This window comes from Apodemus sylvaticus, chromosome 6, assembly GCF_947179515.1.
Source record: "Apodemus sylvaticus chromosome 6, mApoSyl1.1, whole genome shotgun sequence".
NCBI classification, from domain to species: Eukaryota; Metazoa; Chordata; class Mammalia; order Rodentia; family Muridae; genus Apodemus; species Apodemus sylvaticus.
In genome coordinates, this window is record NC_067477.1 from 107,148,515 (window position 1) to 107,162,484 (window position 13,970).

Here is a 13,970-nt window from a genome sequence, read left to right on the forward strand (position 1 = left end):
CTCCAAAAAGGTTCGCCCAAGGATCATGAACGTAATGGATGCATATTATGTAAAAGTGATAGATACTGTGAGCCACATGATTATGAATACCTCTGTCCTTGTGAATGGCACCAGACAAACCATAATAGGCAACTAAATGAAATAGAAAACAATATTAAAAAGTAAGTTGTTTTTAGCCACTTAATGTTTTTTGTTATGACCTGTATAAATACCTTTGGTTGATTTACTTCCACAGTTACCTTCACCCATATGTCTAGAACATACTGTGTTCTTCATTCTGCTAAAAATAATATTCATCCGTCTGGACTAATGGTGACACACACCTTTAATCCCCAGCATTTGGGAGGCAGAGAGGCCAGCTTGGTCTACATACCAAGTTCCAGGCCAGTCAGAGGAGGAAGAGGAAAAGAGGGTGGAGGGGGAGGAGGAGGAGGAGGAGGAGGAGGAGAAGGAGAAATAATAATCCATCTAAGAGGCTGGGGAAATAAGTAAAGGTGCTTGCTACCAAGCCTGAGTTTAGTCACCAGAGCACACATGGTAAAGGAGAAAACCTACTCTAGCAAGCTATTCTCTGACCTTTGCACATATGCACACACAAATTCACACAAACACAGTTAAATAAATATTACAAAAACGTAAAAGTAAAACTTTACCTGAGAAGGCATCAATTTGTTTTTCAGAGAAAGGCCTGATAATTGTATATAAGTTACTGTAGGTGGATATTTATTATAAACCAAGGAGATTGGATGAGATTTCAGTCTGTCTCATTATCTGGTTGTATTGATAAAATGTATAATTTATCTCCAGGAAAGCTTGCAGTTGCGAAGGATTTCCATTCCATGAGGTAATAATCCAATTGTATAGTTTGTTTGTTTGTTTGGATTTGGTTTTTTTGAGACAGGGTTTCTCTATATAGCCCTGGCTGTCCTGATGCTCACTCTGTAGACCAGGCTAGCCTCGAACTCAGAAATCCTCCTGCCTCTGCCTCCCAGAGTGCTGGGATTACAGGTGTGTGCCACCACGGCCCGGCCAATTGTGTATTTTTTAAATTGTTATGCAGAGAAATTTTCGTTCAGAACATGACTATTCTGGCAAGAAATGACACCAAAGACCTTCTAGGTCTGTATGATCTGGGAGGATTACAGACATAGCCCTTAATCCCAGGAGACAGAGGCAAGCAGATCTCTGAGTTCAAGGCCAGCCTAGTATAGAGCAAGTTTCAGATAGAGGGAAGCTTAGGTCCAGGTGTTTGGATATACAACTTTAATCCCAGCACTCACAAAACAGAGGCATGCAGATCTCTGAGTGCTAGTCTTCAGTGAATTCAGTTGAGTCAGTGAGTGGAGAGGTAGGCAGTGGAACTGAGTTCATGGAATTCAGAGGCCTTTTTGCCAGGACAGTTATAGAGATATGGGTTGCAGAAAAAGAACAATCTGGAAACAGATGAAGACAGATCAAGCCAGAGAATGAAAAGAAGCCAGATTAGAACATATTGCCAAAGTTAGTATGAGGCCAAGCAGAGCAATTCAGGAGAGGCAGAGAGAGAAGCCAAATTAGTCCAGTTAGAGAGGAGATAGAGCCAGAGCAACTGAATTGAGCCAGCTAACAAGAATTCAGAAAGAACTAGAAAGGGTGAGTTTATTCAGCAGTAAGTCTCAGAGGCTGAAAACATTCTAGGTGTAGGCCTAGATTAGATTGTACATAGGCTAGAAGCTTCCAAGACTAGGCCTAGGTTATCAAAGGGAGTCAGAAAGCCTTCGGAGACAACAATTACTTAAGGAGAATTAAAGTTGCTTTTAAGTCCTGATTCCTGTCCTTTTGTCTTTCTGTTTTTTCACTTAGGTCATCCAAGAATTCCTTTTGAATAAGAATAAAATGTTAAAACCGATCAGGTACCAAAGACCTGATTTATTATTATTTCAGGTATCTGAAAATAAATTCTTACTTAATAATACAAAATTAGATAAGAGGAAGATCAGAAGAATATTACCTTCCATGTGTGAGAGGAGACTTAAAAACAAAATCAGATAAGTGTTGACTGCCTCAAGAACTAAAACACTATTCAGTATTCAGTATTCATCTCTAACCTTTACCCCTTGACTGTAATATCCATACTTTCCAGACCATAAGACCAACACAGACTGCTTCTCAGAAAGATGTCTCAGTTACCGTGTGCAGACAAATTGAATCCAGGAATATGTCCAGGAAAGAAGTTCAGGACCAGGGGTGCTAAGATCAAATATACTGAATATGAAATATCCTTAAAATAGAAATACTATTACCACCATGAGTGTTAAATGAGATTATTTTAACCTGTGATGTAATTAGGGGAAAAGATGGCTCAGTGAATCTACTTGCACTTTACCTTGCTGACAATCATTATTTTTAATAATAACTGTCTTCCCACTTACTCTACATAATCTATCAACAGGGTTACATTCTCTCCATTTACTGATTGAAAAATGGCCGAGGAGGGTCAAGGAGCTTAGACTACCCCCACCCCCACCCTCTCTGACATAAACTGGTATTCTGAGTAGAGAACCCTCTCAACCAGGTCCTCATCTGACACTTCTCCTTGGGGAGCTCGTTGTTTTCTGGAAATATTCTCACTAATATTACTTTAGCATTACTCTTAAAGCAAAAAAAAAAAAAAAAAAAAATTGTCTTAAGAGTATTTCTTGTTTTAAAAGTAGTATTTATTTTTAATATTTATTTTTACTGTATTTCAAGAGATTTACTGTTCAAAAAATGGAGTGGCCCAGTCACTATGCATGTGAAAAATTGTTGGTGCTTTTGACCCGCTATGACATGATAGAAAGAAAACTTGGCAGAAAGACCTCCAGTCAACTACAGCCAATTAGGTAACGTATGGTTGGGGCTGGAGACACGGCTCAGCAGTTAGGAATAACTATTGCTCTGGCGGGACCTGGGTTCACGTCCCAGCTCCCACATGGTAGTGCACAGCATCTGTGACTCCAGTTCCAGGGGCTCTGATACCCTCTTCTGGCTTTTGTAGGCACCACGCATCCTTGTGATACACAGACATATATGAGGGCATAACACACATATGTTTAAAATAAAGAAATCTAAAAAATATTTTTTTTATTTTTTAAATAAAAATTTATGTTTGAATTTTAAAATGAATTTTAAAACTATTGATAAAAAAGAATTTTGTGATGAAAACTGTTTCCACTTGAATATTTGATAATCAGAAGTGTTGCTCCCTGTGGATATGGTATCTACTTTCCAGAAATAGAGGAAAGCCCAGAAATTAAAAGCATAATCAGGCCTCACACTCAAGACAACATAGTAAATTCAGCTGTTGATATACTTCCAACTTCAAATGCATGCTACTTAAAAAGTTTAAAAATTAAGAGAAAATATAGAAAGAACCAAGTTTGACAGAACTATTTCAATGAATCCGAAGTAGAAAAGGGTGGAGTAACACTGTAAAGTGAAAATGACTGGTAATGTTGAAATGACTAAGCATTGTTCGTAGGAAAGGCTTTTTCATATGCTTGACAACTAAGATCTGACCACAGGAAGCTTTCATTATGGCACTATTAACTGTGTAATGGTGGCACACACCTTTAATCCTAGCACTCAGGAGGCAGAGACAGGCACATCTCTGAGTTTGAGGCCAGCCTGATCTACATAGTGAGTTCAGGACAGCCAGAGCTACACAGTGAGACTATGTCTCAAAAACAAAAACAAACAAAAAACCACTATTAAATATAGCGCACTCGTTACATCTCAGGACTGGAGGCCAGGGCAGGCACATCTCTGTGAGTCAAGGCCAGCCAGGTCTGCATGGTGAAACCCTGTCTCAACACAAGCAATCACACACACCCACAAATTAAAAAGTACACATCAAAAGCAAAGTGAAGAAGCCAGGAGGAAGATGTGGACTGAAACACTGGTCAACTTTTTAATGCACTGAGTGAAATTACGGATGTGCACAGTTTTATTCACAAAGTGATTAATAAATGATAAAGCTCTTTATTTTGGATTGTATTTCAAGTGTTAGTCTTAACTCTTTAATACATGTTTTGAGTATTATGATTGTTGTGTATGGATATGTTACTACTAGAAATATAATGACATTCAAACAATTGCAGTTAAAATAGGAAATATAACTATCAAACCAAGAGTATATAGAAAAGAGGAAGTCAGTAGCAAAGAAAAACACTGCTAACAGAAAAAAAGCCATATGAATGAGACCAGCTGTCACTAGTCACAATACATGTAAGTGGATTAAATTTGTCTATAAAAATGCAGATTGCATCGGATAAGTAGAGATTAAAATTTTCATAAAAAATATAAAATACGTATATGAAGTTTAAAAACAAAGATTAAGATTTAGTAGGCAAATATCAAAGTAGTGTAAAAGTAGACTTTAGAAAAGAAATCATTGAAAAAGCAATACTCCATAATAGTGAAAATATATTGAGGGGCCTGGAGAGTTAGTTCAGAGGTCACTTGTAGCTCTAGCTGAGGATTTGCGCTTAGTTCCCAGAACCTACATAGTGGTTCATATCCACCTGTCAATCCAGTTCTAGACATCTGAGTCCTTCTGACTGCCTTGGGCACTATATTATATATATAGTCTATATAAATAATATATTATATATTATATATATATGCTCTATATTATTTATAGAGTAATGAAATTACTCTATTAATTCCAAAGAATATATAGACAGTAATTCCTTTTATTTTTACCTCAAATATTGATGGAAATTCAAGTGGATAAACTAAAATTTTACAAATAATTTGTATATGTGGACCGTGGTATTTGAATTTGTTTTTCAGAATTGTTAAACCCAGAATCAGAAATGGAGTCCATTGTCTTGAAATAGAATGGGAAAAGCCTGGTATGTATTTGTTATACACAGAATGTTTAGTTTACAGCATTTGATTCAAATCTAAAGTAGCTAACGAATATATAAAATACATATGTGCTTATGAAAAAGTCACATGCACTATAAATTATATTTCTTATTTTACTTGTTTTATTTTAAATAGATATTGACTTACAAATGTGATAAAAGTTAAGCATTTTTTCTTTTAATGTCTGACTTTTTTTAATGTTTGGAAATAATGCCAAAGGAGTTGTGATTCATATTTCCTAAGAAATTACTTCCACAAATATCTTGTCTTTGAGGTCTTATATCTAACTATTTCTAAAGCAATTGGGGTGAGTGACTAGTAGCTAAAACTTTCTCCTTTTCCTTTATTATAGCTAGTTGCCATAGGAATTTGTACTTTTTTTAAAAAATATATTATAGTTCATTTGTATTATTTTTTTTTACATTTTTTATTCGATATATTTTTATTTACATTTCAAATGATTTCCCCTTTTCTAGCCCCCATTCCCCGAAAGTCCCGCAAGCCCCCTTCTCTCCCCCTGTCCTCCCACCAACATAAAGCTCATCTAAGCTCTGTATGAGCATCAGGATGAATTTGTTTGTTTGTTTGTTTGTTTATGGGGTGACCCACACAAGGGCACGCTATGGAGTGCATATGGAAGTCAGAAGACAATTTACAGGATTCAGCTCTTTTCCTTCTGTCTCATTTTAATAAATATCAAAACACATTACAGGCTGGGTAGTGGTGGTGCATGCCTTTGATCCCAGCACTTGGGAGCCAGAGGAAGCCAGATTTCTGAGTTCAAGGCCAGTCTGGTCTACAGAGTGAGTTCCAGTACAGCCAGAGCTACACAGAGAAACCCTGTCTTAGAAAAATGAAAAATAAAAACAAAAAACACATTACAGGCTCAAAAGTCTACAATCTTTACCAATTCAAACACTTTAAAAGTTCAATCTCAAAAAAAAAAAAAAGTTCAATCTCTTGAAAAAACAAAGGTTTAAAAAAAACTCTAACTTTTAAATTCCCAAGTCTCTGGAAAACTCTCAAAACTAAATAAATTAAATAGTTTCTTACTCTGTCAGGGAAGAACCAGAGCATAGTCTTAGTCAGATCAGAGTCAAACCAAAGTTGAGCAGTGCAGAACTCAGGGTCAGGTTTAGGACTCCAGAGTGCTGTTATGACATGTGTGTGTCACATAGACCTCCTCTGCTTCAGAGCTGCTGCTCTCCTTGGCAGGATTCTCTTGGTATGTTGCTTCCCTGCTGCCACTGGGCTGCACTTTCACCAGTAGCCTCTCCTGACCCTCAACCTCTGCATGACTCCTTCCGTCCTGGGGCCTGAACTGCTGCAGATGCTTCACCTTCGCTGCTGGCCTCTCCTGACTCCTCACAGTGCCAAATCTCCACTGTTCTTCACAATTCCTTCCTGCCTTCAAAAAGAGTACCACCTGGGTGATGCTGCCAAGACCAAGTTTGGCTGCCTGCAAAAGGTACAGCCATGGCCACCTCTGGAACTCAGCCTGTGTGTGTTGACACTGAGGAAGCACTTCCCAGAAGATGGCACTCAATGGTTCACTCTTGTTTTGTTTTATTTTGTTTTTTCAAGACAGGGTTTCTTTGAGTAGCCTTGGCTGTCCTGTACTTGCTCTGTAGACCAGGCTGGCCACCTGCCTATGTATCCCTACTGCTGGGATTAAAGATGTGTGTCACCACCTCTCTGATGATTCACTCTTCTTAATCACCACTAATTTATCATCCCCAGCTAATAAGTATTATTTATTGCAGTAAAGCAAATGTTTCACTTCTATGGTACTGGTCTCTTGTTAATCATAGCTGTTTCTTGGGCCCAGCTGATGGGAACCACAAAATCTTAATTCAGAATAGCAGTGGCTCCCATACAGTTTTTAAGGAACTCTCAAATTTCCCTCTGAAACTTCAGAAGCCAGGCCTTTATTCTCTTCATTGATCTCAACATTCTTACCTTCCAAGCTACTAGAGAACAGCTTGTAGAGTCTAGCCCAGAGTTCTGAAGTCCCTCCACACTCCTACCCAAAACAGTATGGTCAGATCTGTCACAGCAATACTTCATATCCACTCTTTAGGCCTTTTTTTTTTCTTTTGAGTAACAAAGCCTTTATTCACTGTTGGTAGGCATGTAAATTGGTACAGCCAATGGTGTAAATCAATGTAGAACTTTCTAAAAAAAAAAAATAGTAAAACTAAATAAACAGAATTATTGTAGGACCCAGCTATGCCACTCCTAGGCAGATTCTTAAAGGACTGTCCTTCCATAAAGGACACTTGCACTTACATATTTATTGATGTTGTATTCACATTAGATAGGAAACAGACTAGCTGTATATCAATAAATGATGAATCATGAAAAAGTAATAGATAAACACATTTTATTCAGCCTCAAAGAAAAATGAAGTTGTAAAATGTACAGGAAACTGGATAGAACTGAATAAGTTTGAATGAGGCAACCCATGTTCAGAAAAACAAACAGCCTACGTTCTCTCATATACAGATCCTCACTTTAAGCTTTTCTAAAGTATGTGTTTTATTGTAAATGTCTATATAGACATTCTCATTTCAGCTGTTTGTGGATCCTCTAATGCTGGAGTATCGTCAAGAAATTGAAAAACAGGGCTGAGAAGGTGGAGATATGGCTTGCCTGGTATACAAGAAGCCCTTTGTTCTGGAAAATTGTTTATTCCATTCCTTATCTGTAATTTAAACACCTTTTCCAAAGAAAGTTTTCTATTCTCTCTACTGATCCTGCCATTTCTGAGACAAGAGAATTTAAAGTTTCAATGTGACAAGAAATCTCCCTTTCAGCTCTTAAAGGAAAAGAAAGTAAAGTTAGTTTAACACCAACAAAATACATGAGGATAGGAGGAAGAAAAGAGCCAGCACCCAGCAAGGGCACTGAGCTGATACTAGTCAGTGAGCAGGACACACTCTGCATGCATGTAACTATCAGGAATAGATAATGGAGAAACGACAGCGTCTTGGAGCAAGGTTTGCGGTGAATTATCTATTTGTGTTTGGATATAGTTTTGTGGTTACTACTTGAAACACTGAGGTTTTAACTCTCTGTCTCCTTTGTTGTATTTTTAACCTTCTAGAACATTATGTGGTAGAAGATACAGAACCTGGAGAACTGACTCTCCTTACAATCGAAGAAGCATCACTGTTTGAAGCAGCCTATCCTGATGTTGTGGCTACCTACCAGAAACAACTGTCAGAGACAAAAGGAAAGAAACAGAAAAGTAAGGGTTGTGTTGAGTGTGTCATGCATGCGTGCTACAGGATCACCTGAACTGATCTTGTCTAGATTTTGTCGAAAGTTTATAAATCAAGAGTGAAAACAGTGCTCTTGCTTCTGAGTCCTTATGTACTTCATCTTCTGAAGCTGCAGTACTGGGACCACACATCAGGGCCGACCAGCCGGGTCTTCTGTTCCTGCATCTCATACCAAGCCACAGGCATTTCCTTCTAAAACAGAAATGCTGGGAGTCCCCCACTACGTTCTGTGTGTACTAACTTAGGAAGCTAAGTACAGGATCGTGAGTGTGCTGTAATGCTTGTGCTCACTGGACTTAGAGCAGCTACGGCAGATATAGTTTGAGTTTTAAGTGCATTTTCTTTATTCCTCACAATTTAGTAAAGAAAGAAACTCAATAATGACATTTTGTTTCCAGAAGAAAATACTTTACAGTTCTTACAGGAATATACTGGGTAGTGGGTAGAGGTGGCAAAAAAAAAATCTTACATAGATTAGTGCTTTAATTTTTTGGTTTAGGGTACTATTTCTTTTTGCTTGAGTTTGTTTGTTTTTATTTATTTATTTATTTATTTATTTTTTTGCCCAAGTGAAGAAAAAGAAAGACGTGTTTATATTGTTCTTTCTTTTCAGGTATGAAAAATAAGTCTAAAGGAAGCCATTCACCAGAAGCAGATGATGTCATCATCTCTCAGTCACATTTGACTTTAAAACCCACATCCAAAGCCTTCCCCAAGCAGAATCCCAAAATTCATTTGGAAATTTCTCCAGATTGTATTTTAGCACAGGAATCTTCTTCTCCCTCATTGAGTAGTTGTGTTTCCACTGAAAATGTTCCCTGTTCGAATTCCAAAGAACGGTTAATGCCTTCTCCAAGAATTTTGGCTGTAAAGCAAACTAAAGATGTCAGTAATTTTCTAGTTTCAGAATGTAGTCAGCCCAGCTCTTCATCCCATGATATTTCTGTGATTACTGATCTACAGTTAAGTACCATCGACTGGGCAGGTACTTCTTTTAGTAATTCTCCAGCAGTTCAAAGAAACACTTTCTCTCAAGATTTACAGTCAGAATCTGAATCATCAGCCATCCTTCCTGGCTTTGAACAGTTGTCATATGAATCAGAACAATGTGCCTCAAACAGTGAAGTGTCCGGTAGAGATCTTCAGAAGAGTAGTCCTGAGGAACATCTCCTTTCTGGGATCACGGCTTTACAGCTTCACGATTTGCCTTTAAAGGAAAGAATACATATGTAATCTTCATGCCCTCAGTATAATGTAGAAGCAGATACTGACCTGGAAAGTTTCCCCCTAAAAATGAAAGGCTCTTGTATTCCTTACAGTAACTCTGGCAGTTCATCTCATTTTTCGAAGGATCTTAGAGGGGTATATCTTCACCAAGAGTCCAGAAACTCTAAAGTTCTAGACAGCCAACTCCAAGAAAAATGCAGGGCAAATATTTCCTTACCTTATTCTTTCAATGATGAGGCAGTAAAGACTTCCAGTCTTCAAATTGGGCTGCCAACTGCTGCTATACCTCACAATCCAAAAGGAGCTGTGAAAACTACTAAGAACCTTGTCAAGAAGAATAGTGTTTGCCTCGAGAGAGATTCCTCAGATGAAGACAGTGCTCCAGTGTCCTGGAAAGCTACTGCTGCAAAAATGAAACACATTTCTCACAAGCATATCCTAGGCCATGTCAGAGACAGTACTCACAACAAACTCAGAAATCCTAAAGTAGAATCGAAAGAAAACAGACTATGTACTGAGTCTTCTAAAATAGCTGAAGATGAAGAAAACAAGTTCTCAGATCCAGCAAGAAGTTTTCAGAGTTTTCTACAATGTCATAACAAAGACAAGGATTCTACTGCCTGCTGGGAAAGTCCTCTCCCTTTACAACAGAGGTTAAAACTCAAGTTCCAGAGCACTCAAAATGGATTTTATAATGCTTAAGTTTAATGTGGTTGAATGCTGGTAGCATTAGTAGAAGCCAAACGAACTCATGTTTGGTAGAAAATGTACATGATTATCTGCCATTTAAATCAAAATTATAATTTTAAAATGTTAACAGCCAGGTGTGGCTCAGGCCTATAATCACAGCATGTATGAGGTCGGTGGAGTCCAGAGGGTCATCCACCAGGAGTTCAGAGTCATCCTCTGATCTATAGGGAGTGTCGGGCCAATCTCATTATCTAAGAAAAAAAAATTAGAAAACTTTAACTACAAAAGATGAGCATCTGGTGACAGCTTCAAATAATGTCTTTTTTAGAACATTTTATTATTCTTGAAATGTCTTTATTATTATCTAGCTTTAACCTATCAGTGTATTCTCTGACAGTAAATGCTTTATCATTTTTAGTTCTTATGTTAGCATCTAAAGCATTTGTTTACAGTCTAGCTATCCCCAAGATGGTAACACTTTGTAATCGTGTTGCATTGTTTTTTTACGGGCCTTTCCTTTTTTTTTTTATAACAAAATATGCATCTTTAAAAATTCAGTACTCCAAAACACTTTTTTTTTTAACAATGGTTTCCATTTGAGAAGAGATTAGAAATAAGTTGCAATTACACGCACAAATTCAGCACTGAGAATGGTAAGTTATAGAACCTCCATGATGTTTTTCAGGTGTTTCTGTGTGGCTAACCAACTAGAGAACGGTCCAAGAATGTACACAACCTACAGAGTCCCTAAGAAAGTGGGTATCATCTGGGCTCCGCTTTCCCTCTGTGAAAGGCACGGCTTCTGTAGTCTGCAGGTGCAATTAGCTATCAAACCATTTGCTTCTCTTCATAAGGGGAGCTCCTTGAGAAGGGCTCAGCAATTTATGGGCCTTTCCTAATAGCTGTATTTCCCCTTCATGTTAAAGAACCGTTAGCGTGTTCTTCTACTTTTAGTAATGTAATGCTTGAGAAGTGAAAATGGAAGAGAATGATGTGTAGTGAAACATGGTTGTGAGGTCTGGATAAGGAAAATCACTCCTTACATACATTCAGAAGTTCACGGGCACTTTGAGCAGGAAATGTTTGTAGAATCAGATGTAAAGCCAAAAGGGAATGGGAAGCTTCCTCAGGGTCACACAGTAATAATAGCCATGGTGTGGATCCCATCCTTCTGGTTTGGTTCTTGTGCTTTTATTTTTCTGTTTTATTTGTAATCTATAGAACTGTTCCCTTTTGCTTTAAATTTTAGTTTGTATGTAATGTTGACTTTTAATTCCTACAAGTCTTACATAAATTGTAAAAATCCTGAAGGGGTCTAGAGTTTAAAAGAGATAGTACAACTGTTTGTAAATGACTGGAGCACGAAATTAGAAGATCCTTAGGAATCCATCAAAAATTTATTAAAAGCTGGTGGCGCTCGCCTGTAATCCCAGCACTCTGGGAGGCAGAGGCAGGCAGATTTCTGAGTTCAAGGACAGCCTGGTCTACAGAGTGAGTTCTAGGACAGCCAGAGTTATACAGAGAAACCCTGTCTCAAAAAAAAAAAAAAAAAAAAAGTATTAAAAGCAAGCCAGGCATGGTCACACATGCTTTTAATCTCAGCATTTGGAAGCAAGTGGATCTCTGAATTCAAGACTGGCCTGGTAGGCACAGCTAATTCCAGGACAGCCACTGCTACACAGAATTCCCCTCTTGAAAAGCATTCTTTTAGATGCAAAACATTCTTTTAGCTCCTGGTGGTGGCCCTGGCCTGTAATCCCAGCACTCTGGGAGGCAGAGGCAGGCAGATTTCTGAGTTCGAGGCCAGCCTGTTCTACTGAGTGAGTTCCAGGACAGCCAGAGCTACACAGACCCTGTCTCAGGGGGAAAAAAAGGAGGAGGAGGAGGAAGAGGAAGAAGAAGAAAGAAGAAGAAGAAAAACATTCTTTTAAACCAAAACTAAAACTATTAAAAGTGAAGAGTAAGTTAGCAAGGTTGTACAATTCAAAATTAGTTTACTAACTACATAGTTGTAGTTCTGTATATTCAGTGTATGACAATGAAATTTCACCAAGTGAATTAAAGTTACTCTGTTTACAACATCAAGAAAATGAACACAATGAACATGGCAAAACTTAGTAACCAGTGAAAAACAATGGATGAAATTAAAGTATAAATAAGAAGAGTCATCCCAGATTCATGGATCAGAAGACTACCTTGTTAGTGCTGTTAACTGGTGCATTTAACTACCAGCACTTGGGAGGCAGAGGCAGGCAAACCGCTTGAGCTTGAGACTAGCCTGGACTACAGAGCAAGTTCCAAAACAACCAAGGCTACACAGAAAAACCCTATCTAGAAAGCTAACCAAGAAAAAAGTAAACATCTGTCTCCTATGTACAGATAGGACCATGTAATCCAAGAAGATACATAATATTTGTAGGTGCTCTAGGTTTTTATGAAATAAAGGCAACAAAATGGTTAGGAATGGGTTGTCTGGTTTCCTTATAAATCTGTGGACTCTAGTCTCTGCTCTGATACCAGCTTTCACTCCCTCTTCAATTTCCCTTTCATGGTCCTGACTGTTCTCAAATTCTTGTATGTTCTAGTTCCTTGTTAATAGGTTCATGACACTTGTGCATAGACTTCTCTTATGAGTTATTGTTTATATTTGCATTCACCATTTCATTGTGCTCTTTCAAATATTCTACTAAAAATCTGCATCTAGTTACTTGAGCCCTGAAAAGTTGGTTTCTCCCATTTTCCTCCACACTGAACCCTGCTCAGGGTTGTCTGCTTTGTAAGGTCAGGCTCAAGTCCTTAGGTTTTCTTCCACAGTTCACACTGAGGGAGACTTCCTTACATTGGGTAGCAATGATAAATAGTTGTTTTGTCAGCCAGTTTCAAGGGCTTTTCTGCTATAGATTTCCCCAGATATTTCCTCACTTTTCTGAGACTCATTGAAATATATATGTCGCATCTATTAAGTGACAGATATTGCTATGCCCTAGAGATTTAGTGATGAATGAATCCTGCAAGCCTGTTTTAATTTCTGTAAATTAACTGACACTGCTGGCACGTTGGGGCATTTAATAGATAGATGCCAGGCACCATCATTTGGAAGAACATTTCAGTTTTAATTCAAAGCTAAATAGAGCCCAAACTCTGCCTTTGAGTAAAAAATGTGGGCACCATAATCCTGCACAAGTTGGTGTGAGGTGGGCATACCTAAAAAAAAAGGAAGCTCACCAGGTTAGCACCATAAAAGGGATCCCAAAGAATGCAAGGCTTGAGCTATGGTTTTAATTCTGGAAAGTGTATAACGTATTTGCAGAACTACAATTGGTAACTAATGCTTATCCAGCCACCCAACATAGTTATTAAGCACAGACATCCTGCAAAGTTCCCACACTTTGTGTGGCAATTGGTGATGTGGTTGTGAGTTTAAAAGGAATTTCTTTAGGCCATTTGGTTATAGCAATGCTAAAGCTGGACTGGAGAGATTAGTCAGTGGTTAGGGGCACTGGCTGCTGCTCCAGATGATTTGGGTTCAACTCCCAGCACCCACATAGCAGCTCATAACCATCTATAACCTGGCTCCAAAAGACTCAATGCCCTCTTGTGGCCTCCAGAGGTACCAGGCATGCACGTGGTATATAGATGCATGCATGGTGCCTATAAACATATTTTTTTATTTAAAAAATAAACACACTAGCCGGGCAGATGTGGCACATGCCTGTAATCCCAGCACTCTGGGAGGCGGAGGCAGGCAGATTTCTGAGTTCGAGGCCAGCCTGGTCTACAGAGTGAGTTCCAGGACAGCCATGGCTGTACAGAGAAACCCTGTCTCGAGAAAACCAAATCCAAAAATATTAAATAAACACACTAAAGGTAGAATTTAGG

General features: G+C 38.3%; 1 protein-coding gene across 1 annotated transcript in view; it reads left to right on the top strand.

Annotated features, from left to right (window-relative positions):
* Gen1 (GEN1 Holliday junction 5' flap endonuclease) overlaps nt 1-12,555 on the top strand; it is a 32,624-nt gene extending 20,069 nt beyond the window's left edge. Inside the window, 7 exon segments of the mRNA XM_052186105.1 lie at nt 11-161; nt 808-844; nt 1,843-1,923; nt 2,731-2,861; nt 4,813-4,874; nt 7,997-8,140; nt 8,788-12,555. Of these exon segments, the coding sequence (XP_052042065.1) occupies nt 11-161; nt 808-844; nt 1,843-1,923; nt 2,731-2,861; nt 4,813-4,874; nt 7,997-8,140; nt 8,788-10,103 (1,922 nt within the window). The 3' untranslated portion in view covers nt 10,104-12,555.
* The last annotated feature ends 1,415 nt before the right edge of the window (nt 12,556-13,970 follow it).